Source organism: Astatotilapia calliptera, chromosome 12, assembly GCF_900246225.1.
Source record: "Astatotilapia calliptera chromosome 12, fAstCal1.2, whole genome shotgun sequence".
Taxonomy (NCBI): domain Eukaryota; kingdom Metazoa; phylum Chordata; class Actinopteri; order Cichliformes; family Cichlidae; genus Astatotilapia; species Astatotilapia calliptera.
This window is the reverse complement of record NC_039313.1, coordinates 17019828-17046496: the sequence shown is the minus strand read 5'-3', so window position 1 is coordinate 17046496 and position 26669 is coordinate 17019828. Positions and strand designations below refer to the sequence as shown.

Here is a 26669-nt window from a genome sequence, read left to right as displayed (position 1 = left end):
GTCAATGAATTCAAGCCTGACAGTGTGTGATAAGGTGCAGCAGCTGTTTCTCAGTCCTAGCTTCATCCATCTTATAAATTCAACGCGTCTTTTTTGACTCGTCATCAGCTTTATGTCCTGTAATCCTCTTAGGTTACTACGATTTGTAATCAGTGGCGAGAGGTTTGAAAATATTTTACAATTGGATTAGTCAAGCTTTTGGTTCTGGGTAATGGCACTGATGCGTGCTTCTTGTGTACCTGGGTGTGATCTGATGAAATCGCCGTATTTTGACCTTTACCTGGGACTCGAGACCTTCATCTTGCTTATTTTATCACATAGGGCGTGTACTGCAGTATTTTTCCACAATTAAATAAAAAAAGGCCTTTCTGTCTGTCTGGGTCCCATCCTTATTTTCATTCCTCATAACATCTCTACATGGCTGTTCGTGCCACACTCCATTTGATACAAGTGAGGATGGCTTAAATAGTTAATGGATTTCCATTTGTTTACTAATTTTTCAGGAATCGCAGCTACCGTTGACCTCTTCCCGTCCATTACAAAAAGGAGTAATAAAGAGTTAAACCTCTTGCTCAGAGGCTGTTTGCATGCCAAAGCTCGGTTTCACCCCCAGAGTTCAGCCCTTTTAATGCACTGCATCTCATTTCTATGCTTGTCTCTTTGTATCAGGAATATCAAGGAGTTTTTCATAAACACACTTTCTCAGTTTCTCTTGCTGAATTGATGATTTGTGTTTGTTGACGTTAAAATCGAGTTCAGCCATTTCCCCTCCTGAGCATGTATAACTTTGACCTAATCTTTTGCTTTAAAGCGTGATTGTTGCTTGCGTAATATGTGTGAGCGCGTCCACATTCCACAAGTGAATAGTTCAGGATGTGCGTACAGGTTTTAAATTCTGTTGAAATCCCCCCTCCCCTGGCGTGCACAGTTAATATTTATGCGGGCGCTATTCTCTCTCTCTCCCTCTCTCACACACAGACACAGCCTGGAGGCATGATTTCCGGCTCCTCGCTCGCTGTCTCCTCTTCTATATACCTCCGTCCCTCCCACCTTTCCTTTCTCTCAGTCTCTCTCTGTATGAGTAATTGCTTTCACAGGTAGTGGCTTGTCGACTGCATTGAAGTGCAAACCAGTGCAGTGCTAAGTTGCGGGTGCTGGAGAGAAGCAGGGAGAGGAAAGGGGATGTAGAGGGGGTCGGCAGAGGCTTTTTCTGGAGAGGATGAAGGTCCCAAGGGAAAGTCTGCAGATGCAGGGTTTTAAAAGCCCACCCCCATGCTCTCTCTGTCCTTCGAGATGTTTTGACATTGTTGGACTAAGGGATGACAGCGTGACTCTTTCCCACTTACCAGTTGGATGGTTTTGAGTGGCAGCACAAATTAATTAGTTTGCAAGAAAACAAGTTTCTTCCTTTGCTGCGTGTAGAAAAACAGTCACACGCTCACCTGAATTACTTATTAATATCCCCTCCATATGTTTCCTGGTCTAACGAAAACAGGGAAAAAAATTCATAACCCGTCACTCACATTATGCATTTTGTGTGTGTGTGTTTTAAGCAGCAGTACACCTGCAGTGCAAGCTCGACAAACAGAAAATCACACACTTGCAATAATTGGGGATGAGAGAAATGCACTGATCTTAAAGATTGGAACCAAAGTGAGCACGGAGACTCGCTGGCTTTTACATTTGCTTTGTGGATTAGGTCTCTTTCTTACTTTAAAATTGATCACACTCGGCTTATGATCGATCTGAGCATGCCATTCATTTCTGTGCTGAGCTGAACACATTTGATATGTGTTGTCAGAGTGCCTCCTGCTGCTGTCTAAAGAAACTGCATTCGAACAGTTACTACCTGCTTCACTGGTTCCTCACCTCACTTGTTCAAAAATCATCATATTTAAATTTTGATTTAAACAAGAATTTCAGAAATGCATACTAAGGCAGTTTGTTTTTTTTTTACCCTTTTTTCTTGTGTGGTTCAATCTCTGCTTTTCGCCACAGATGATTTGGGAGATCAGGAGCAGGAAAGTGTTTGCCTTAAATGTGAAGAAGGTTACTACCAGTAAGTCTCCTCAGTTGAGTAAGTCATTAAGCTCCTCCTCCACGGTCACACAGTGTGTGCTCATCTTATAATGACTCTTTTTGTCTGCCAGATTAGGAGGCGAGTGCCATCGGTCATGTCCTTATCAGACCTACAGTGTGGAAGATGCCATGGCGTGCGCTCTGTGTGAAGATAAGCAATGTGTAATCTGTGACCAGTCCCAGTGCTACTGGTGTGAAGATGGATTTTATGTCTCCGGTAACACTTGAAACATTTCTTATTTGGTGTGTAGCAAAAATATCAGATAATAAACTGCCGATGGAAAAATATGTAACTACATTTGGTAGACAAAGTGAGGAACTGAAAACCAGAAATGATGCTTTATGTTTGTGTTTTAAGAATATACACTCACTGGCCACCTTATTAGATATAGCATGCTAGTAGTGGTTGGATCCTCCTTTTTCTTTCAGAACTGCCTTAATTCTTAATGGCACAGAGTCATAATTTTTAATTTTTAAGTTCGACTGAGATTTTCATGCACCGACAAGGAAAGCAGGCACTAAACATTTGTCTCCTGACAAGCCAGCATGACAAAGCAGTCAAGATTTACAAGGAAAACTCACACGAATGCACAGGAAAAAATCCAATTCAAATGTTTTTTTTTACTTCAGTTTTATTTATGTACCAAATACCAGGCAAAAAACCCCAACAATGAAATACCAAAAGCATCAAAAACTTAGACGGATCTGCACATGTGACATTTTTCATTATATGCATTACACATTTTCTTTGTGTGTTTAGATGGCGAGTGCGTGGATCGTTGTGAAGAAGGTTCCTTTGTGAATGAAAAAAGCCGGCAGTGCGAGCCTTGTCACCGCAGCTGTCGTAGCTGCCGAGGGCCACGGTACAATGACTGTGACTCCTGCGAGGATGGGTTTATGCTGAGGAACGGAGAGTGTTTAGAGAGAAGCCAGCGTGCCTCTTCCCTTGAGAAACACTTCAAAAAAAGTACAGTAAATGATCATTTGACCTCAGTTCTAACTGCCATCAGCACGATCCATCTAGCATCCTGTGGATTGGTGATAGACTCGTATTGTTTTACATGTTCTGTGTAAAATTAGGAGTTTCACAGCACCATATTTGTTTAATTGTACTAAATTCTGAGTTTACTTCTGTAGTGTTCTTATACTAAAACATCAAACTTAAATGAAGCTGGAGAAACTGAAAGTCATGTTTCTATTGTACTCAGTAGCAGAGCCTTCATTTTTTGGGGGCATTTACATATTTAAAAGTCCTTTTATTTTTTTCTGTCACTTGTATGTCATTCCTTTTTTTTAAAAAAAAAACACTTCCCATTTTCTTTTCTTCGACAGCTCAGTACAAACGTGAGACGTGCCACCCCTCCTGTAAGACTTGCCTTGGTGGAGGGAAGGAGAACTGCACCACCTGCCCCCCAGGTAAGCAGGCTGTATGCTGTGTTAGCCTGCCTGTGAAACTAGAAAATACTTTAGCTTGATTTCTATCAGAACCCATGCTTTACCATCAACAGGTGATAAATCAACCATGATGTTTTTCATATATCCTATGGAACAATATCAAATACAGCAAATGCCGAAAGATGTTAATCACTGACAATATCATTTAAATTTAAATGAGTGATGTGGTTTTTCTTTTTTTCTTTTAGACCGTTTTTTGACTGCTCGACACACTTGCGTGGCTCACTGTCCGTCTGGCATGTTTGCCAACGTGGAGTCTGGCCAGTGTGAGGAGTGCTCACAAGGCTGTGTCATGTGCCAGACTGCCAATTTGTGCCAGCAGTGTCACAGTGGACTTTATATGGAAAACAGGAAGTGTGTGGTGGAGTGTCAGAGGTGCTTCTTCAATTTCATCTTCTTTCCCTGCTGAACTCACACAAATGTAAAACGTCCGTAACATCTTGTTCTTATCTCTCTGGCTTGCTTCTCAGAGGGATTCCTAAAGATCTCGAATGCCTGCCATGTAGCACAGGGTGTGGATCCTGTGTGGAAAGTATCTTTCACTGTCTGAGCTGTGAGAGGCCGTACTTGCTGCTCAACAACTCCTGCGTGCTCCAATGTCCTGAGGGTTATTATGCCAATGATACAGAATGCTATCACTGTCCAGCTCACTGCACTGAGTGCAATCAGTATGGCCTGTGCAAGAGTAAGTATGATCGGTGGAACAGTGAAGTGGAGAGGAATGGAAGATGTGGAAAAGAGCTGTTTCGAAAGGCGATACTAGCTGAACAGATAAGGGAGATGAGGAAGGGGTGCAGAAGAGGGATAGACAGGAAATGCAGAGAGCTCTGTCGCTGCTGCCTTGACTGCTAATAATTCAGGCCTGAAACCTAAATTCGATAGCTGCAGAGGGTCAGGAAGTGAGGAAATGAAATAACAACAAAGAGCTGAATCCTTTGCTTTTAATTATAAATACTTAGACTTTGGAAATCACAAAAAAATGATTTTGCCATCTCCTTCTTCTTCCCAGACTGTGCACCTTACTACTTTCTCCATGATGATCAGTGTGTGGGTGATTGTCCTGATGGCTACTTTGAAAGTATGAGCCAGCAGGAGTGTGTGCGTTGTCATGATGACTGTGCTTTGTGTGATGGACCCGACATAGATGACTGCACTCTATGTCAAAGTGACAAAAATGTACGTTACAGTGGAGAATGTCTTTCTGAGTGTCCCAGCCAAACGTATTATGATGAGACCAGCAAAGAATGCAAAGGTAGGAAGGTGGAAACTTAACATGACCACACAATGAGAATGAAAATGAATCAGTGGAGTTGTTACAGGACATTTATACTCAGATTCTAGTTGGCTCTGTCTAATGGCTTCATATTTTCCCAGATTGTCCCAGTTCATGTCTGACCTGCTCAGGCTCTGAGCCTACATCCTGTCTCACCTGTGCTGAAGGCAGGCAAAAGGATGCCACTGGACATTGTGTGTGGTACAGTGAATGCTCCCCGAGCTCATACAAGGACCAGAATGGGAAGTGTCAACAGTGCCATAAACACTGCCATGGTTGTAATGGGCCAGGCAAAGACCACTGCTTAAGCTGTAACAGCCCACACTTCTTACTACGTAAGAAAAAAAAGATGTACTGTAGCTCATATTATTTAATGTATGCTTGTCCTTTTCCTTTTGAAATGCTGACTCTGTGCCTGTGTCAATCAGACAACACATGCGTGCCGCAGTGTCCTGAGGGTTACTACGTTAAGGACCAGGATGAGCGCTTGTGTGGGCGCTGCCACTTCAGCTGTAAGACGTGTACTGGCCACCACAGTGTGGAGTGTGTCACCTGTAAACCTGGATTCTTCAAGCAGGGAGAGACCTGCGTCGAAACCTGCTCAGAGGGGTCAGGCAAAAAAACAAAGCCGTGCTCGCAAATCTCAGGAGTAGTCTCACATCCTTTAATAAAAAAAATACCATGAAGTAAGCAGATATCCTCTTTCTCTTTCTCAGTCACTTTGGCAACACAGCCACCATGGTGTGTGAGCGCTGTGACCCGTCCTGTAGCCAGTGTCAGGGTGGTGGTAGCGGAAACTGTCTGAGCTGCAGAAAGGGCTATGTCTACATGAAGCAGTGGGGCCAGTGCCTGCAGAGCTGCCCTCCAGGATACTACCAAGTCAGTCATTCCATGAGCTGTCACAAGTGTCACCCTACCTGCAAGACCTGCAACGGTAAGGGAAGCCTGTCATGTCTATTTATTTATTCTTATCTGCATTGTAGCTTATTTTTACCCCTCAAGGCTGATGGGAAATTGAGCCCCATTGAGCCGTGTAGACACCGAACTTTGTGAACTCGATAAGTCGAGAACTACACGTAAGATTTTCAAATTGGTGAAAATTCTACATCTGCTAAAAATCTTAAGTTAGAATCTTGATGACCTTGATGAGATCAAAGGTCAAGTTTTCTGAAACTCTTATGAAAAGAAGAACTTGAAAAAGATGTGACCTATGATTTTAAAATTTAAACCATATGTGCCTCTATTAGGAGGCTGAGGGGTAGCTGAGATAAAAAAAATTATACTAAATTAAATGGAGAACAATTTTTCTGGAACATGGAATAAATGGATTTTCTCATTGAATCTAATCTTAAACTGTAGCAAAGATGAAGGCCTATTGTAACTGCTCTTATCTGTCGCCTCTCTCCTCTCAGACAACAGCGCTTTAGCCTGTAAGTCCTGTTATTTTGGCTACACGTTGATGGCTACCATGTGTACCGCCAAGTGTTCAATAGGCTACTACGATGCATCAGAGGTGACAGATCTCTTGTTTTTTTTATTTAGCAAGTGTTTTTGTTTATGTTCAAATCACTCATTAATCTTACACCTATCATACGCAGCAAATTGCCAGAGCTGACCAAATGTGTGAACCCGCGGATTCAGTCTATGTTTTCTTCTTCAGGACTCAAAGTCAGAGAGCGAGAAACTCAAGTGCAGAGCATGCCACCCGTCTTGTTTGGGATGCCGAGGTCCCGGCATATGGAAATGCACCATGTGCCACGCGGGCCAACTCCTCTCTGATGATGGCCGCTGCTTGACCTGTTGTGGAAATGAGATACGCCACAAAGAACAACAAATCCCCAGGGAGTGCTGCAACTGCAAGTCATCACAATGTAAATGAGGAGTCACACTGAGACACTGACTTCCAGCAAACACACCTCTATGACCAGCATGTGTGATCTTTTCAGTGAAAATCCCTCCCTTAGCTTTTTGAACACATACTCTCGCCATACTTGTTCATGGAAAATTGTGTTTAAGTGCGTGTGAATCCTGCAATACATCTGGCCCTATTTAAATAATTTAATTCTCATACAGCCCATGGATGAGTGAACTCCGCTCCCTGTCAATGTAAAGGCATTTAAGTGCACATTTAATCCCTGAGATATCTTAGCCTTCTAGGACCTGGCGTCCACATATGTGGACATCACATTTTGGGTTGTCTAGACCACAGTACTAACTTTTGCTCTACAAGGGCCTGATATCCACTTACGAGGACATTATACTGCCACTGTTCTATCAAAATTATAAACAAATATCCTCATATGTGCATCTCATTTTTGTCAGAAACAAAAATCAGGTAAAAAAAAAAAAAAAAAAATCTGCCAATTCTTTGTTTTTACATTCATCAGGTCCCAATCAACCCAAATATCAAAGAGAAATTAAAAATGCATGCCATGGAAGCATTCGGGTCTTAGGAGGTTAATATAAGATAAAGAAGTGCAGTTTCAACTGCACATCTCAGTTTTCTACATGATTAATGTGTAAAATTACTGATGAAAATCTTCTTGTTTTGCTGGAAATTTCTGCAGTGGATGGTAAATAGATTTGTGCACTTTAACCTCATGGTCTGCTCTCTCCTTTTTCTTAGTCGAGTGCATCTTGGATGTCAACTTTGTGGTGCTGCAGGGGGAAGCTCAGAGCAGTGGAGCTAAAGTCTTTGCCTTCGTTTGTGTTCTCATCATCCTCTCTGTGGGCGGAGTGCTCTTTCTCATCTTCAATGCTCGGTCTAAATCCCGTGCCGCGACACCCAAAACCAGAGCTGGAGGGTACCAGAAACTGAGCACCAAGGAAAACACTGCACCACAACCTGCCAGCTCTTCATTTGGGGAGTACAACGACAGAATTATTGACGGTGACGATGACGAAGAAGAGGAAGATGATGATATTGTGTACATGACACAAGATGGAACGGTGTATAAGAAGTTCAAGTATGGGCTCTTGGATCAAGATGACATTGAACTAGAGTATGATGATGAGAGCTACTCATATAGATGAAGAGAGCGGACAGGGATGGTTCTCCGTTTGATGTTTATTTTGCAACTTTGTTGTGCAATGCCTTTTTTTGTAAAAGTAGAAACCGATCAGTCATGTTAATTTAATCCTTTTTAAAAAAACCCAATTTGTATTCCTTTAGAAAATATTTAATTTCTAACAGTTAATTAGCTGGTGGGGCAAAGCTATGTGTAATTATAATAAAAGACAAGCCTGGGAAAGGAATTATGGGTATAATCAACATTTTTTTGCTACATATTGAAAATTTGAACCATCATTGTTTCCTGTTTTCATATCTACACAGAGTCGTTTAATATTTTGGTGAAAATTATTTGGTTCTTTCAAGTTTGATAAACAGTGGGAAATAATGTTGTGGTGAAACAAAATGTTATTTATCTTTTTATGCTGAGAAGTGGCCTGTTGCATACATGTAAAAATATAATAAACATTTAGAAACCGATCAGTATAGGATTTTTAAGACAGACACCTTTATTTGGTGATTTAAAAATCAGATGTCAGCCAATATTTTTTTTCCTTTCAGATACATGAAACAAAAACAGACTTCCCTATCTAAGATAACATGCGCAGTTTAAAAATAATCTACTTTGCCCTCTACCCGACTCTGCTCGGATCAGCTTGTTGTTGAATTTAAAATGCCTTTTGCCAGCAGGGGAGTTGCAGTGTGCCCTGTACAAACCATGCATTGAACTACTTTACACTGGTGTTTCTCCCATCTCTTCTTCATTTTTTAAATTTTAATTTATCAACCATTATAAATGCCGACACTGAGCTATCGGCAAATGGCTAATAATAGCTGATAAATTGGCTCTGCTATAATAAAGATACTCTGCAAACCTGCATGGGTCATCTAAATTAGGCTTGCTTCTTAAGTCACTATAAATGTGATTCAAGACAAATTTAGCTGGATTTCTTTAGGGGAGGTTAGTGTTGTCTCGTCAGTACTATTTAATACAAGTCACCTATATTAAATTTCAAGTGTTAATTTAGTTGGAAAATAGAAATAGAACAATAATTAAATTATGTTAATGTTTGCAGGATTCATCTTTGTCAGCAAAAGCTAAAACTAAACATCTTTGCATTTCACACACAATACTATATTTAATAGCACATACATGTAATATGCTTCTCTGCTTTGGCAACATGGGATTTTAAGCAGTCTTTAATTAGTGCTGAAATATCACCATTTTACTGTGTGAATCAGGTTAGAGGAATTCTTAGACTAGTGTGATTTGTGACCCTGTGAGGGTCACTTTGGATCTTTTCAGAACGATTTACAGTTGTTGTTTCCTTGTTTAGGCTACATTAAAATCTACCATGTCTGTGCAGGTGTTCAGACCTCCACACAACAGAGCAGAAAGATTCACAAGTGATCTTCCCACACTTTTTCTTAAAATATTTTTCTTACAGTTTGACTTTATTGTGACTTTAACGTAGCAGCTTGTTTGGTCTCGCTGAGATAACAAATCTTGTTCAGTCACTGAATGTGAAGTGAAAAGAGTTGGGATTTTTTTTTTTTTTTGTTCTTTATGTTAAATGTGCTGTGAATGGTTGTTTCATAATAAAGCTGGATTAAAATAAAATTCAGTTCAGGGTTCATGTGGTTAAAGAATGGCGACAATGGAGGATGTCAAGATTGCACACACTCACCAGCCACTTTATTAAGCCTTTTAATCTTGAAAATATGTTTCAGAACAGATTTAATCTGAATTAACATGTATATCTGTGCATATTTGTAAAAGCTAATACGAGTTCAGTAACAAAATTCAGGTTGTATCAGCCAAAGATGTAATGTGGCAAAAAGTATTAACAGGTCAGACAGCTACATATTGTTTAATGTGGGTTTCTTGTTTTCATCATTTTTGAAAATGCGTTGAATGTATATAAAGCTTTAAAAAGGAAAGAGAAGAAAAGAACTTTGATACAATTGAATTAAAATGATTTGATTTAATGAAACATGGATGAAAATAAAGGTGGATACGCTTTAATGAACTCTACATCAAGTATCTGTGGTCCCTGTGTAAACTAGACTAAATAACTGCAACATGTGAGACTAAAACACCAGACCGCCCTGCAGTAATTAGACGGGGGAGAAAAAAGAATATTATCTATCGATATCACTATATCTTTGATAGGCTTGATAAAGCAGCACAATTAATTAGTTCAGTCCTTTGCACGCATTAGAAATGGAACAACTAAAAGGCATCTCACCAGCAAAAACAGCTGAGTGTACAACAAATGTCTTTTTTTAACTCTAAATAACATTTTAATATGTCTCATGTAACACAAGAGTTTATAAGAGCTGAAATCACATCAGCAGGCTTCCATCATCAGAGCTTCGAATGAAAGTAAACACTTCATTGTAAAAGCCAAACAGGTACAGTCTCGCACGCGCGCACGCGCACACACACACACACACACACACACACCTAACACCAGCCAGGGCTTTGACAACGGTTTCTGAATGTAAATATATTAAATGCTGACCGATGCAGATACTAAGAATAGTGTGCTAGTTTGATCTGTTCAAATTCTCATAAATTGGTGTTAAACACTTCCACTTGTACTAAAAAGATCTTTTAGCATCTCCACCTGCCAGTGTTTTTCTATCTGGAACAAAGCCATCGACACTGAAATGAAAAGGCTAAAGGGAGTAACAAATTCCCAACGTGCTTAAAGCCCTTTTCAGCCTTAGTGTTCATCTATAATTCACTGCTGATTAAAAGGACCGGTCACTGACAAGACAGTTAAGTGATACCTAAATCAAGATAAAATAAAAATAAAGATTAATAAAAGCCTTTGCTTAAAACATTTTAGGTAAACATATCATTCAATAAATAACCATCTTAACCATTTTCTTCCTGCGTCAAAACAAAACTGAATTTCTGGCCAAGTGTATAAGTTTTAGGGCAGTGTCCTTTTACGTTCTCCTTTCCTGAAGAGGGACATGTAAGGAGAAAACAAGAAAACTGAAGACTTTCAAAAAGCCTCAGATTGCACAATGTGTGTTTTTGTTGCAGATAATAATGCCCAGACCTTCTCTTTAACCATCGCTGAAGCAGAAAAAAAGAAAAGTCATGTATTTCCAACCAAAATAAATAGTGATCAGACACTTAATAGTCTATTCGTACCTTTTACACACAATATTTTACAACTGCCTCTGCAGTGGTTGCAATTACCTTAATCCCAAGGTCTGTTTTTAGTGCCTTCTCTAGTAAACGATTCCAAAAATATACAGCAGGACCGTTGAGAGGCAGACATAATCAGTCTGTGTGACAAAACCAGGCAGGAAGCTTAACAGCTCTTTACAAAGAGACACCAACAACAAAAGAAAAACAGAATAAAAAAAGAAAAGAAAAAAGGATTGCTTATGATTAGGTCCATGTGCATGCATTGTGACAGCGAGGCTGAGCATTTACATAAACCTTTGTCTAATTCTGGTCTGTGTGAGTGTATCCACAGCACTGCTGTCCTAGCCAGCTGTTAGTGACCGTTCATAATAGTCTGTGACGTGGACGGGCTGGGCGTGGTGGGCAGGACTGAAGAGGAGTTGGCCGTGCTGGTGAAGAAGTTGTCATCTTTCAGCTTGTGATGCTCTGGCAGCTCCAGCTTCATCTTGGCCTCCTCAATATCACTGTTGATTGCCGCAATGAGGGCTTCTGTCAGGACGGAGGCAAAGGTGGGAAAAGTGTTATGAGAGTCGCACAAAAAAAAGGGATGATGGAAATGTATTCCTTAATACTGAGCAAAACTTTAAAAGGGCATTACTGGCATCACACTACATCAATTCTGTGTTGAGATGAGTGTAACTAAAAGGCATACCGAGTGAGTTAAAGCTTCTTTCTGGGCGGATGTAGCCCACAAGGACCACACTGAGAACTTCTCCATAAAAGTCTTCTTTGAATTTGTGTATCACATGAGTCTCCTATAACCAAAAATGCATAAAGTTAGATAAGAGCCATAATTGACTGAATTGCTTTTTTGTATTAGAAAAATGTTACAATGTTGCATTCGCGGCTATCCTGCATCTGGGGAAAAGAAGTGACTTGCAAAATAAAAAGCCAATCAATGCCAGCGTGTGGAGGACACGCCATATCCAGACTGCTTTGCTGGACAAAATGATTTGAAGAATTTGATGTTTTTAAATTAGTGCTGACAGAAATCAGTTTTTAGTCCAGATGTTGGGCTTTTTGGCATACATCAGGGTTCTCTCACAGTTTCCCAGCCACCCTTCCACTGAGCCCATTTCTGTTGAGGCTTCAGTGAACAGTTGATGCATCAACTAAAGGTCCAAACTCAAGGTTCTGCGTCAGGTGTTTGTAGATTTTTTTTCCCCCCTATTTTAAATACGGTTCATCTGCTATTCTGTTTGTTCTCCACTTGTACAAAGATACAAAAATACTATTTTGTTTGTTAATCTGTTTTTGTTGGAATTATTTTATAGATTTTACAACAAAATGGGAACAAATATTAACAAAGTGTCAGAAGATACAATTTAAAACAGAGTCTTTGCTAAACTGTGTGTTGCGTTTACACATCACACTGGTTAATTTCTTCAGTTGTTTTTTTTAATGCTTTGATGACTCATAAGTCAGTTGTAAGTGGCTTAAACAAAAACATTCCTCTGAAAGTGGGGCCTGACAATGAGTGAAAAAGCAGGCAACGTTTGAAAGACCTGCAGAAAACTTAACATTTAGAAGATTATAAGAAAGTCAGAGTCCTTGAAAGCAAAAATACTGAGTGACAAATGATGGCAAAAGACTTTTGCACAGTACTGAAAACTCAATGTAAAACACATACAAACAGTAGTGGACAGTGTCAATGTGAAAATGACCTTTGGTGGAAAAAGTAAATACTGGTGAAGAAAAAAAAGGACAAATCAGTAATAAGAATGTCTACAAGCCATCTGCAATCCAGATGAAAAACAAACAAAAACAACAAAACACAGTTTAAACTAAAACTGTCAAAATGATTTTATGCACAACATTATTAGAAATATTAAAAACAGACACAGGCGGAAAAAAAGGCAAGTTCACAAAGAAACGAATGCATGGCACTTTCTAGACTCGAAACAACCTCACACTAAGTATAAAAATAGAGGGGATAACCCATATAATTGACCACAAAAAGCATTTTAACAGTCCAAGCCTTTAGGGCTTTCAGTCTGTAGTGCACATAAGCTATATCTGTCTCTCTGTAACAATAATCGGTCTGAATCTACACTTTTGAGAGGCGGTAACATTTCTACACATTGAAAGGGAAGGGAACCCACAAGACAGACAGCTGCATTAAAATGCCTAAACACTGGAGCTCTCGTGTCCATTTCTTACGCTCCTGTTATCTTCAGAAATCCTTATTTTTAAATCTGCTTAGTTTTACCTGCATATGCTAGCCACATGGCCATTTTAACAAGTAGAATACAGTTCTCTTTTCTACAGGAGATTCTGTTTTTTTATTTAAACTTCTTCCCACTGTGAGGATGCAAAAAAGTATCCTTTTTTGATATACAATGGGCACGATTGAGACAGGGGAAATTCCCATCTGGTAAACTAGACAAAAATTAAATAAATGAATTGCTGAGGAGATTTATGAGAATCCACCCTGACTAACACGTCTCAAATTGTTGACATGGTCATTAGCAAAAATAAGTATGTCGCTAGATGGAATAGACCAGTGTTCTTTAAAACCAGGCACATTGCGCGCGCGTATATATATTACACACACACACACACACACACACACACAAATCTATATTCACCCACGGCTTAGTCAGATGACTTTTTAAAGAAGTTCACATATTCAGCTTAAATACATTTGTGTGAAATCTAATTTTCCTCCCAAAGCTGTAGAATCGATGGACACTTATAACTAGATCATAATTAGCTTAGCCCTTTACTATCAAAGACATCTTTTGTGGCCACAACACTATGGCATTTAAGTGCTTACCATGGATTTCTTGGTATTTTTGTAGTAAGGGTTCCAGCCGATGCTCATCACCATTTTGTAGACATCGCCATTACCCACACAAGCCCAGCCGTAGTAGATCCCTGTGCTGATATCTGCTGGAAGATTGTCCACCACGGAGTCTTGGAAGTTTGCTGTAGGTCAGAGGGAAACATCAGATGATGGGAATAAAAAGGATGCTGTGGAAGAAGTTAGTGATTTTCTCAAAATTACTTCAAACTAGAAGAAGACTTTTTATTTAACTGAAGCGTTCAACTGCTTTTTATGATAATGAAGGCCAGAAATGTTTGCAGAAAGCATTTGATTAATCTGTTAACTTCAGTGTATTCAAAACTGGTACTGTGAAACGAGACAAACTGCTTGAGAAACTTCTGTGGAGGACAAAAAAAATATACATGAAAGACATTTATTACAAACAAACTGCATCCAATATCCTATGCAAGTTTGATTTTAAGCCAAAAATCTTGCAAAATGCTCAAGGCCATATAAACTCATGTGTTTTGGTTTTGTCCGTGACTGCACGCTGCCCAGAGCTCCATTCTGATCTCTTAGAGTAAAGCCCACAGTTCATTCATTTGGCCATTTCTTACAGCAAAAAAAAAAAAAATGCTGAACGCTGCCTGGTCAACAGGTGTTTAAAATGCAGTCCTTATTAGTTGTTTTCAAAGCTATTGGACTGATACTGGTTAAGTGTAAAGATCTTAAACCCTAAACTTATAGGTGGTGTAAAACAAAAACTGAGCTTATTTCGAAAAGTACACGTGAGGATAAATGAAGTAATTAAAAGCTGTGAATCATCGTGACATTGTGGTAAAAAACTAAACGATATTTACGTAAAAGGTGCAGAGCAGTTCAGTCGTGTGTAAAGGGGCAGTACAAAGAACAGTTGGACTAACAGAGTAACTGATCACACGTGCTATAACGCACATGTATTATATAAAATCAGACCACTAATGTTAACTTTGTCTACGGTTGTTTCCAACTACTAATTCCAACTACGTTATTTGCGTAAATCGGTGTTTAGTTAAGCTTAATTAAAAGCCCTGCAAACAAATGGTAAAATAGTCAACTCACCTGTGGGAATACCGAGTTCTTTGCTTCCCCTTCCAAATCCTCGAACGACCTCTCCCCGACAGAAGTACGGCAGGCTCTTCATGACTAGAGTCTGGGACAGAAGCTGTGTCTCTTGAATGAGCGCTACAGAATGACCTCGAACGACACACGGAAGTCCGGCTAGCTAAACAGACAGGACTACACGGTTATCTAACGCACTCTTTTTGCCCAAATTTTGCCCCTGTAGAGTTCAAAGTTCACATTAGTCTTTAGCTATTATGCTGTCCTCCTCGAGTAGGTTAAGGTTGAACCGTGAAAGTTCACTTACTATGCTATCAGCGCTAATAACTGTTAGCCTTACTGGAAACGAATAATTCCTAAAGCGGTTTTCTCCAAAAGTGCTGCTTACACCAGATCTGACAGACAGAAGTCTCCGCTTCAGACAGATCCACTCTCCGTATGACTGAGAAAACGAAGTACAGATCCTCACAGGTAGCCGGTTATATTACGTGTGTTGCACCATCACATATCTGCGTCACCAACGCTTCGTCTGATGTCACTGACCGCGTGACCAAAGACGGACGAGTAGCCATGTGCTGCCTTCAGGTGCTGTAGGAAATATAGCGATTACAGATACTCTGGCAAAGGAGTTGAGGAGATGTACGGACAGCTCGATTAGTTTTTAATCAGGAGGGTTGACTTGGCAGTCTTTTCTTTTATACTAATGCCACTAGTCAAAACTACATGAATTTGAGTTTGCTGGTTTGGGATGGCAGGTAATGAGCAACCACATGTTTATACATAAAAGCTGTACTATGGTTTTCCATGTCCATTTTTTATACTCCTGTTAGTATTATGTTACAGATTCATATATTGGGGATGGACACAAGAGGAAAAACCCAAAGAACAACACTGGTCCGGCCGGGTTGACTCAAACAATGATTTTAATGGTCACACGAGTGGGAGATGGACACCGTACGCAGACAGCCTCAGATCTCGCCTCAAAAACCACATTTCCATAGTTTTATGAAATCAGGGTATTAGAACGCCCCTTCATGCGTAAGACAGGTGCAATACAATCAATGTTGACAGTTTATTTAACACAGAAAAGAACATTCTATGCTCGAAGCCTTTCCCCTCCATAGATCAGCCAGACATTCGCGCTGACTGTAGCTTTTAACCCTTATTAACTTGAGCACAACTCTATAATGAGCAACAAACTGCAATATGTGTGAGATGATCATGGTTACACCTGCAATGAAAGATCATATGATTATTCTGGTACCTGTAAATAGAAGATTAACCTAAGGTTATAACAATCACTGTAATGTAAAGGTTAATGTAAGGTCAAAAGCTTCAATAAATGTTTAATGCAAAGCTGATTATATGATTCTGATGAACTAATAATGCAGATACTAAAATAACAGAAAAACATCCCCTTTTTATCCCACAGGAGGTTGACCCCAGGTATTAACACTTATCCAAAAAAAACCCCTCCCACCTGATTTGTGAATATTATACAAGTGACATATTTCTTTATTTACAGGCATATTTTTTTAAATGTTTCATTGGGAAAGATCAGCTCAAAGTGTTGAAAGTGTTGCCATATGTCCTGCTCCACCCTCACGTACGTCTCTGTCACTCCTGACTTCCTCCTGCAGTATCACAATTCTTCACTTGGCACCCTACCATATGCTTTCTGTCGATCGACAATGACACAGTTCCAGTTTCTTCTAACCTTCTCTGCACTTCTCCATCAACACTCTAAAAGCAAACATCACATCTGTAGAGCTCTCTGCATGAAGCCATACTGTCGCTCACTGATCATCACCTCTCGTCTTAGCCTAGCTTCAGGAACTCTTTCCCACAGCTTGATGGTATGGCTTATGAACTTTATTCCTCTGTAGTTATTACAGCACTGCAGATTATCTGAGTTCTTGAAAAATCTGTACCAGCAAGCATTTTCTCCACTCCTCAGGCATCTTCTGATAGTCTGGATAAAAAGTCTGCTACCTTCTCTCCAAGGTCATTATAGTTACTATATATATAACTAAAGTAAAACCCGAAATAGGTGTGGAAAAACATTTTATTTAACTGAACTAAAAATAAAAAGGGTTAGGTTAGTTCTTTTATATTTTAAACCAATTGTCTTTAAGGTCTGAGTTTTGTCACTGTCCTTTGCTGAATGAAACAGACCACAAGAGGGCAGCTCGAGGCCATTCCCTTACCAAACAGGGCCTGTGTAGACCTAACAGTTTTGTAATCTGAAATTTAAAATCTAGCAGTATGCTGTTGGGTAATTAATTTTGAAAAATCTGATTAAATATTTCAATATGAAATACATTTAAATTCCAAAATGCATGCAATGGATAGATCCTATAATCAATACAGACCTGTGTGTGTCTTTAAGCAAAACAAATGCAAAAAACGACAAATAAGGAAAGAGTAAAATTTTAGGAAGATGATATAAAAGAGAGTCCAGCACAGAGGGCAGCACGGTGGCACGGTGGTTAGCACTGTTGCCGCACAGCAAGAAGGTCCTGAGTTCAATTCCACCATCAGGCCGGGGTCTTTCTGTGTGGAGTTTGCGTGGGTTCCCTCCGGGTACTCCGGCTTCCTCCCACCGTCCAAAGACATGCGGGGGATAGGTTAATTGGATAATCCAAATTGCCACTATGTGTGAGTGAAAGTGGTTGTCTGTCTCTGTGTGTTGGCCCCTGCGACAGACTGGTGACCTGTCCAGGGTGTACCCCGCCTCTCGCCCTATGACAGCTGGGATAGGCTCCATCACCCCCCGCGACCCTGAAAAGGATAAGCGAATGGATGGATGGATATAAAACATTTAAAACATCTTTACGCCTTTGAAATGGCGAGATGATGGTGGTGGTCTAATAGGAAATTTATTTATTTTTGTGATAAAACGTTAAAAGGACACCCCGCCTGCCCCCAACAGTTTTTAGAGCGGAGCCATGCCATGAAATAATTCCAAAGTAATCAATGAAATCCTAAAATGGATTCTGGCAAATGGGAAGACTGTGTAATTCTGCCATTAATGAGATGATGACAGACTGGAAACTTCTGTGGTAACCTACTAAGGTTTTTAGACATGTACAGTGAAGGGGAGAAAAAGGTCTACCATGTATGATTTTGATCAGTCTCTCCCATTGCGGTGGAGAATTTTTTCTTCAGTTAGATACCCAGGTCCTGTGGCTATTAGACCAAACGGGAACTTGAATTGAATTTGTGGGTTTGTGGCCAAATGACCAGTTAAACTTTGTGACAAACTTTGTGTGAGTATGAACATAATTCCTGGTTTTGTTTTTTGTTGTTTTTTCTTTTCTTTGTTTATTTCATGATGGCATTAAGGTGTCAAAGGGATCTGATTTCAGTGTTTGAGGTTTATCACAGGTGATCACATCCCTATTACCATCTCCATTAACAGCTATAGTAGGGAGGAGTTTTCTCACACAGGACAAGCTCCCTGACTGGAGGTCATTGACCATTCCCATTTGGAAGGGTCATGAGCAGAGATTGGCAGTAACGCGTTAATGTAATCCGATTACTTTTTTCAAGTAACGAGTAAAGTAAGGGATTACTATTGCAAAAATCTCTATGTTCAGTGGATAATATATCGAGTGCGGGAGAGAGAATGAGCGTGCAGTGTTTAAAGCGTGGGAAAAACTGAGCTTATTTTGAGTTTGATTCCGTAAAAAGTGACAAAAACATTAGTGTCCGTTGTGCGTGGGAAGAAAACTTCTTTTTACAGCGAAAAAAACCCCTAAACATCCAAGCAAGCACAGAGTGCGCAATGACGTAATGGGAAATTCACAGAGAAACTCGCGGATTCTTCAACTGACCGCTGCGACACACCTGCACCAGGGCAAACCTCCGCCTACCACACTCCTACTTTACAGGTGAAAATATATGGCGTTATTTTTGTGCCACTATTCTGAGCACACGTAAAAAAAAATTGAGCGCACGTAAAAAAAGTTTGCAGGTGCAAGTGTTGCATTTTGAGGAGAAATTTATTTTGAGCGAAGAAAAGCTGAATTTGAGTGAACAAAATTCATTCCTGCCTGCAAAAAATGTATTTCAGTGTTTGCTATTATCCATACACACCAATGACTGTATAAAACATTGATACACACACACACAATAGCAGCCCCTCTCGCTCGCAATGTGTTGCTCGCGCTCTCAACATTTCTGCCCGTGCGCACTCACCTCTTTCTCTACATAGTTATATTTGTGCCACAAAACCAGCCAATCACAGACTTGGATGCAAAAAAATCTGATTGGCTATTCTGGTCTCCAATCAGCTCGAAATGACGAAATGCAATATCCCAGACTCCATTTCGTCCAAAACTCAAATGAGGCAGGGGCGGAGGAACACAGAGTGGCGGAGTTTGAAATATTACTCTTTCTGGGTCACAAAATAAACTTTTAAGATATTTTCATGCGAGAATGGTGTTGTGTAAACTTCTAATATCTGCTCGATTTATCAAGACATCACATATTTGCATAAGTGCTCTAATGTTTTGAATGTTGCATATAATTATATTTTTGCTTGATGCATAAAGTTAAAAGATTAAAACTAATAAAACAAGTTTTAAAAAGAGACGTTTCCATTTGATTACATTTTGTATGATGGATTATGCAGAAAAAGTAGAATTGGGCTGAAAGATCAATTGCTTTATCAACTATTCAGGTTGTAAATCGTGTTTTTAAAAAGTAACTAAGTAATTAATTACTTTTGAAAATAAGTAATCAATAAAGTAATGGGTTTACTTTTTTTGGGGAAGTAATCAGTAATTATTTATTGATTATTTTTTTCAAGTAACTTGACCAACACTGGTCATGAGGAGAACAAATCAGGGAGTGCAAAGTCAAAAGCATGGCTCTTTACCTGCGTCATTATTCAACTAATCAGATAGATGCACATTCTCATATAAAACTTTGTGTAAAGCTAAGATAGATTACTCTCTTTTTGGGAAGTTGGCTGCAGCTAACTGCTTGCAGACTGTGGCTGTCTAAACAGAAGAGATCATGTAAATGCTCATTTTGGATCATCCAGTGCTTTAATATATCCACCAAAAGATGAAGTGTTTCGACAGGTGATTTCTAAAGGTGTATAAATGATCACGCTAACACAAGCAAGGAGCTTTATGACAGCACTCTCTGAGATGAAAGGACAACATATTATATATATATATATATATATATATATATATATATATATATATATATATATATATATATATATATATATATATATTAGGGGTGCAACGATACACAAAATTCACGGTTCGGTTCGGTTCGATACTTTGGTGTCACGGTTCGATATTTTTTCGATACAAAAAAAAATGTTCATGCCTTTTTAATTTGTCATTTATTAAAATTATAAATATATATTTTAACTCAAAAGTACAGTTTTAAAATTTAACCCTAACCCTTGTGCGTGTTTTTTATTTTGACAGCGAATGCGCACCTGCGGACAACTTATGTGCAGCCCTGGTTATTTAGCTCATCATATCGCAGCCACAGAAATTCTTTTGTCCATGAAACCATAAAGCTGCACTTTCTTTTTGCCTTATAGTCTGATTTGTCATAACTTTTCCGTTTTGCGGTAAGCTTTTCTTTGGCTGTCACTTCTTCACCCTGACCTGTCTTATTTGGCTCAGCAGAACTGAAATATAAATCCTGCTGCTTTTACACATGCACTCACATAAGCTCAGCGATTCTCTGCGCGATCAACCTCTCACATGTTTAAGCTTGCTGCGGGAGATTTCACTTGTCATGTTTGCATAGTAAGCTAACGATTAATAAGACAATGTCAGAGGAATTGGTGCACAAATTATCATCACTCACAGATCAGTACTGTCGCTCTCTATACACAGTTCACGCAATTGCAAAGTGAAAGCAAAAAACAAGCGCAAATTCAAACGCAATTTCAATATGTCACATATTGACAGTGGCTCACCGATGCCAATGACATAATTACCCAGCTACATTTCCGAAAGAATGCAAAAGCATTGACATATATTTTTCCTTCCTACGATAGGCCGACGGGCAGGGCAGAGATAGATTTTGGTAGCCCGACTGGAAAAATCTCTAGCCCCAGGACGTCGGGCTAGCGATTTTGCGAGCCCTGTATCTGATTGAGGAATCACTCATCTTTGGAAAAGAGAGTTTATTACAGAGAAATGTCTCTTTCCAAAATAAAAGCTATACTATCCGCTTCTTCTGGGCTATATTCTCAGCAGCATATTAAACATATCAGGTCCCCATAAGGAGAATCCTGTGCTAACGGCTGTCTAAATGACTCGGCTAAAGTTTGTAGCATGCATGCTTGTTGTTTTTGTCTTTGCACTAGGATGATGTCGGCCTAAATGTGCAGTCATATTCGTTGTGTTCCCACTAGTGCTTTCAGGTTAACCTCGTTAAAATGACCTTAACGCCACAACACGGCAAATCTCCGTTAACGAGCTACCCCTGATAGCCCTGTGCATGGAGCTAGACAGCCAACACGTTAACGAGCTAACTGCGCTAACACGCTAGCTCCCACCCATGTAATTGAGCATTGCGTGGCACATCCAACATACTGTTTTACTTTAGTCCATGAGCGCTTACCTTCAGGGTCATACGTCACATGAAAACCAAAATAATTCCAAACGCCAGATCTGAATGAGGGTGGGGGAGGTTCAATTTGCCATGTTGCAAGGAGAGCTTAACTTCTGTCACGCTAGCTTGCCCTGTGCTCTTCCTTCTGACTATGCTGTCTGTGTGGAGTGCTCAGTGGATCTGCGCTCGACAGTGCAGCCTAGGCGGAGTAATCGAACGCAGATTCACTGAGCGCTCCACACAGACAGCATCGTCAGAAGGAAAGTTGATAAAATAAATTACAAATGTTGTATTGTTCGATACATATGCGTACCGAACCGAAAGCACTGTATCGAACGGTTCAATATCGATACGAATATCGTTGCACCCCTAATATATATATATATAGACAGACAGCATCGTCAGAAGGAAGAGCGCAGGGCAAGCTAGCGAGACAGAAGTTAAGCTCTCCTTGCAACATGGACCTCCCCCACCCTCATTCAGATCTGGCGTTTGGAATTATTTTGGTTTTCATGTGACGTATGACCCTGAAGGTAAGCGAGTCATGCACTAAAGTAAAACAGTATGTTGGATGTGCCATGCAATGCTCAATTACATGGGTGGGAACTAGTGTGTTAGCGCAGTTAGCTCGTTAACGTGTTGGCCGTCTAGCCCCATGCACGGGGCGATCGGCGGTAGCTCGTTAACGGAGATTTGCCGTGTTGTGGCGTTAAGGTCATTTCAATGAGATTAACCTGAAAGCACTAGTGGGAACACAACGAATATGACTGCACATTTACGCCGACATCATCCTAGTGCAAAGACAAGTGGAAGCAGAAAAAAAACAAGCAAGCATGCTACTAACTTTAGCCGAGTCATTTAGACAGCTGTTAGCACATGATTCTCCTTATATGTTTAATATGCTGCTGAGAATATAGCCCAGAAGAAGCGGATAGTATAGCTTTTATTTCGGAAAGAGACATTTCTCTGTAATAAACTCTCTTTTCCAAAGATGAGTGATTCCTCAATCAGATACAGGGCTCGCAATATCGCTAGCCCGACGTCCCGGGGCTAGATATATCTATATATATATCTAAATATATATATAGGTATGTATATGTATACACACACACACATATGCACCCCAATTTTTCCAATTATTTATTGAAATTCAAGTCATTCAAGTCCAATGAATAACTTGAAAAAAGGTCAGTGGTGAACTGCCCCCACTCTGTTTGCATAAAAGCAGTGGTTGAGCATACTGTGGTATCACACCTTTGTGATCACAATTTACAATAAAAAAATGGAAAAATTGGGGTGTTCTAAATATGTCATTTAATTTGATAATGTTATTATCTAAAGTACTACTTTTGAAGAGTATCAGCAAAAACATTTTACAAAGTGAATTAAATCCTTTTTATCTTTAGTTGCAGAACTTTGAGCATCTACTGCGAGCTATCTACGCACCTCAAAATATTTATTGTGTCCATGTGGACAAAAAAGCACCGGCCTCAGTCTTTGCTGCCATGAATGCCATTACTTCCTGTTTCCCAAATGTGTTCATGGTCAGCAAGACTGTGGATGTGGTCTACGCTGGATGGACACGTGTACAGGCTGATCTTAACTGCATGGCTGATCTCTATAACACCAGTACAACATGGAAATACTTCATCAACCTCTGTGGTCAGGATTTCCCTCTAAAAACTAACTTGGAAATTGTGCAAGCTTTGCGTTCACTGAAAGGAGGTAACAGTTTGGAGTCTGAAGAAATGCCTCAAGGAAAGAAGAGGGTGATGAATGTTTACCAAGTAGTTGATGGACAAATCCAGGTACTTCTTTGGATATTTCTTGTAATGTATAATGTAGCTATTATCCAGAGGTGTGGACTCGAGTCACATGACTTGGACTCGAGTCAGACTCGAGTCATTAATTTTATGACTTTAGACTTGACTTGAAAAAATGTTCTAAGACTTGTGACTTGACTTGGACTTTTACACCAATGACCTGGGACTTGAATTGGACTTGAACCGGTTTACTTGAAAAGACTTGATATTTTACCCCAAATATAAAATTTAACATGCATATTATATAGAGATTGAAAATGTGACGTCATTCACGGGTAGAACCGCAAAGGATTCTGGGAACTCGTGGCAAGAGGTACTAGCGCACGCAGGCTTTCAATTGAAATCAGTTACACAGCGATAAAAAGAAACACAAAAATGTCAAGAAGCCGTTGTATTATTAACTGCAATAGCCGGTCGCATGACAGCCACGGGAAGCCGACGGGTAAAGAGATCGGTTGTTATCGGATTACGTCGTTGAAGAGAAATTGTTCGAGCCATGTTTCCGAAGTAACAAAGAGGCGACTGGATTGCAGCCATTCAAAGATCAAATATAACGTCCCAGAACACTCCAGCTCACAGGTTAGTCTGCTCCAAGCATTTCCACAAAGGTCAGTCTGCTGTTGTAGTTAATGCGTCATTTTCATAACATAATTGGTGATATAGGTTACAAGCAAGTCTGGCGCTGAACAGAAATTGTCGCGCTATGCTCCTTTGTTTATTGTGTATAAATAGTGAATTGTCCTGACACAATATTGTGTTTCGCTTCTGTTATTATGGTACATTGACAAAAACATATACTTTTATTCACAGGGTAAAACAGTTGTTTTGTATCACTAATTGCCCAGTGCGATTACAGCATACAATATTATTGTCACTGCTACATTTCTGTGATGCTACCAGAAATTATTTCCACTACTAATTAATTACCATTGAGCTCAAAGGTCCTATTAATAAACGGTTAAGGAATGTGTATTTATGACGACGATTTGTGAGACTGGTAAACTTATGATACGTACGATGGTCTTTACTTTCTACACGGTGCATTTCAAGGTCCTGTACCCATCCGTCGGTAAACTGTACCTGGGCTTGTTGCAGTGACCTGAAGTTACTAAACTTCACGAGTGTATGCACTCACTCCAAGAAGCGTATAATTATAAATATGCATATAAATATGCTACGATGAGATAGCTGACTTCATCTAACTAGCAAATGTTTTCCAGGCTACGTTGGTGATGCAGTTTTTTTTAATGTGTATGATATTTTTGTCATGCGATTTAAAAGCCGGTCCTACAAGCGCATCCAAGAACAACATGCAGCTTATCTCAGAACTGTTGGTGAAAACTATTCTTGGAGCTAGGTTTAATTGAGCTGCATTTTATAGAGGTGCAATTTCACAATTTGTGTATATTTTCTAAGTTCACTATTTTGTCATGTGTTGAGAAAAACACAGATTTAAAAATTACATGGTCTAATATTTACATTTAGCATATAACTGCAACATGCTTTTTTCGTTTTTTTTTTAAAGACTCGAAAGGACTTGAAATTCAAAATTTCAGACTTGTGACTTTACTTGGACTTTTACACCAGTGACTTGAGACTCGACTCTGACTTGCCTGACATTACTTGAGACTTGACTTGAGACTTGAGGATAAAGACTTGAGACTTACTTGAGACTTGCAAAACAATGACTTGGTCCCACCTCTGCTATTATCAATAGAATATGCACTCACTCAAAGATAATTATAAATATGAGCGTGGTGAAGTTGGGCAGCACGCTAACGTATTTTGTCCCTCTGTGTGCTCATAAGGGTCTGACACTTTCACTGGTTTGATTTTTTTCCTCGTATCTTTTCTTTGACTTTTCATTAAGTCTGTCTTTGTACGGACCGGCATTGTTCTCCTTCGTTTTGTACATACCTTTTTGGGGGGCAAAGAAAAAGCAAGAATTTATTGGAACCGAAGAATGAACGTTTTGCGGTGCTGCAAATGCTTGCATTTGATGCAGGTACTTGGATTGTTTTGCCACGAGTTACCGGCATGCAATGCGCGAAAGTCACGTAGTCTGTCAATCTCTATAGTCTTTGCATTTGTAAAAACCTTCAATTCAGATTGACTTACCATCATATTGTGTGTGAATGTGTGCGTGAATGGGTGGATGACTGGATATGTAAAGCGCTTTGGGGTCCTTAGGGACTAGTAAAGCGCTATATAAATACAGGCCATTTACCATATTAACTTTTCAATTGTCCCAGCCAACAGGAAAAACAAAGGATCCAGCTCCCTTTAATCTGCCCATACTATCAGGAAATGCCTACATTGTGGTCAACCGAGGTTACATTCGCAGTGTGTTGGAAGACGAGCGAATACAGGCCCTCATTGAGTGGGCCAAAGACACCTACAGTCCTGATGAGTTTCTGTGGGCAACAATACAACGAATGCCTGGTGTTCCTGGCTCATCGTGGCCCAACAGTAAATTCGATATTACTGACATGAATGCAATTGTACGGCTCGTGAAGTCGCAGTGGCACGAGGGGTCAGAGCGTTCCTTGCAAGCAGTATACCCAGAATGTAAAGGCCATCATGTCAGATCAATATGTGTGTATGGTGCTGGAGACCTGCAGTGGTTGATTGAACAGCATCACCTTTTTTTGCCAATAAGTTTGATGCAGACAGAGATCCCATTGCTGTCTACTGCTTGGAGAAATATCTGAGACACAAGGCACTGACTGAGTTAGTTTAGGTGAAGTGTTTATTATCTATTATAAATTAATATTAAAAAACTATAAACCCAACCTAACTATAAACATATTCTTTCAATGTTCATTTTAAATTAGCATGCCATTATGTATATTTATATATACTGTAAGCAGACTATCATTGCCATTTTACCATGGCATGTGAGAGGTTCATAACCGAAATCCCAAAAAACTAATTTAAGCATTCCACCTGAGAAAATATTTTAATCCATTTAGTTTATTAGTGCTATTCAAAATTATTTTGGTTTTGGCTGTGATTATAGTTAAGGAAAAAACACAAGGAAAACTTGCAAGAAAGTTGATTGCAGTCTATGTAGAAAAAAAGGCTGGGTGAATTATTTAATTTCCAGAAAAACTACAGCCTTAAACATAAGTCAAACTCACCTCAGTACATGTGACCAAAAATACTCTGAACTATGTGCCTCTGTAGCTTGCATAGGTACAAACAGAAAATATGTACAGTATCAAGATATTCTGTTCAATTACATTCAGTTTTATTTACATAGCATTACCGCAAAAGTTGCAATATTAGAAAGACAACCCCCTATGAGCAAGCACTGGCAACACCAGGAAGGAAAAACTCCTTTTTAACAGGAAGAA

The 26669-nt window shown here is 39.6% G+C and overlaps 2 protein-coding genes and 1 pseudogene across 2 annotated transcripts in view; 2 read left to right on the top strand and 1 right to left on the bottom strand.

Annotated features, from left to right (window-relative positions):
- pcsk5b (proprotein convertase subtilisin/kexin type 5b) overlaps nucleotides 1-9442 on the top strand; it is an 88624-nt gene extending 79182 nt beyond the window's left edge. Inside the window, exons 25-37 of the mRNA XM_026187563.1 lie at nucleotides 1999-2059; nucleotides 2151-2296; nucleotides 2840-3046; nucleotides 3412-3495; nucleotides 3723-3909; nucleotides 4005-4219; nucleotides 4544-4786; nucleotides 4909-5142; nucleotides 5236-5416; nucleotides 5524-5741; nucleotides 6220-6320; nucleotides 6468-6678; nucleotides 7434-9442. Coding sequence (XP_026043348.1) covers nucleotides 1999-2059; nucleotides 2151-2296; nucleotides 2840-3046; nucleotides 3412-3495; nucleotides 3723-3909; nucleotides 4005-4219; nucleotides 4544-4786; nucleotides 4909-5142; nucleotides 5236-5416; nucleotides 5524-5741; nucleotides 6220-6320; nucleotides 6468-6678; nucleotides 7434-7840 — 2495 coding nt within the window. The 3' untranslated portion in view covers nucleotides 7841-9442. The remainder of the gene's footprint in view (nucleotides 1-1998; nucleotides 2060-2150; nucleotides 2297-2839; nucleotides 3047-3411; nucleotides 3496-3722; nucleotides 3910-4004; nucleotides 4220-4543; nucleotides 4787-4908; nucleotides 5143-5235; nucleotides 5417-5523; nucleotides 5742-6219; nucleotides 6321-6467; nucleotides 6679-7433) is intronic.
- Nucleotides 9443-9672: 230 nt separating this feature from the next.
- On the bottom strand, nucleotides 9673-15436 carry rfk (riboflavin kinase). The gene is made up of 5 exons (XM_026187566.1): nucleotides 15282-15436; nucleotides 14894-14984; nucleotides 13802-13953; nucleotides 11678-11780; nucleotides 9673-11514 (listed from the first exon to the last, which is right to left on the bottom strand). Exons 2-5 carry the CDS (start codon nucleotides 14973-14975, stop codon nucleotides 11339-11341), a joined length of 513 nt encoding a protein of 170 aa, XP_026043351.1. The 5' UTR covers nucleotides 14976-14984; nucleotides 15282-15436; the 3' UTR covers nucleotides 9673-11338.
- On the top strand, nucleotides 15332-26053 carry LOC113033321 (beta-1,3-galactosyl-O-glycosyl-glycoprotein beta-1,6-N-acetylglucosaminyltransferase-like; annotated as a pseudogene).
- The last annotated feature ends 616 nt before the right edge of the window (nucleotides 26054-26669 follow it).

Excerpts from the sequence above, each read along its gene's own strand:
- rfk (XM_026187566.1), bottom strand. The coding sequence starts at position 14,975 with ATGAAGAGCCTGCCGTACTTCTGTCGGGGAGAGGTCGTTCGAGGATTT. Across the intron at positions 11,781-13,801 it reads AAAATACCAAGAAATCCATG|GAGACTCATGTGATACACAA; the intron begins GTAAGCACTTAA and ends TTTTGGTTATAG. Across the intron at positions 11,515-11,677 it reads AAGAAGCTTTAACTCACTCG|AAGCCCTCATTGCGGCAATC; the intron begins GTATGCCTTTTA and ends CCGTCCTGACAG.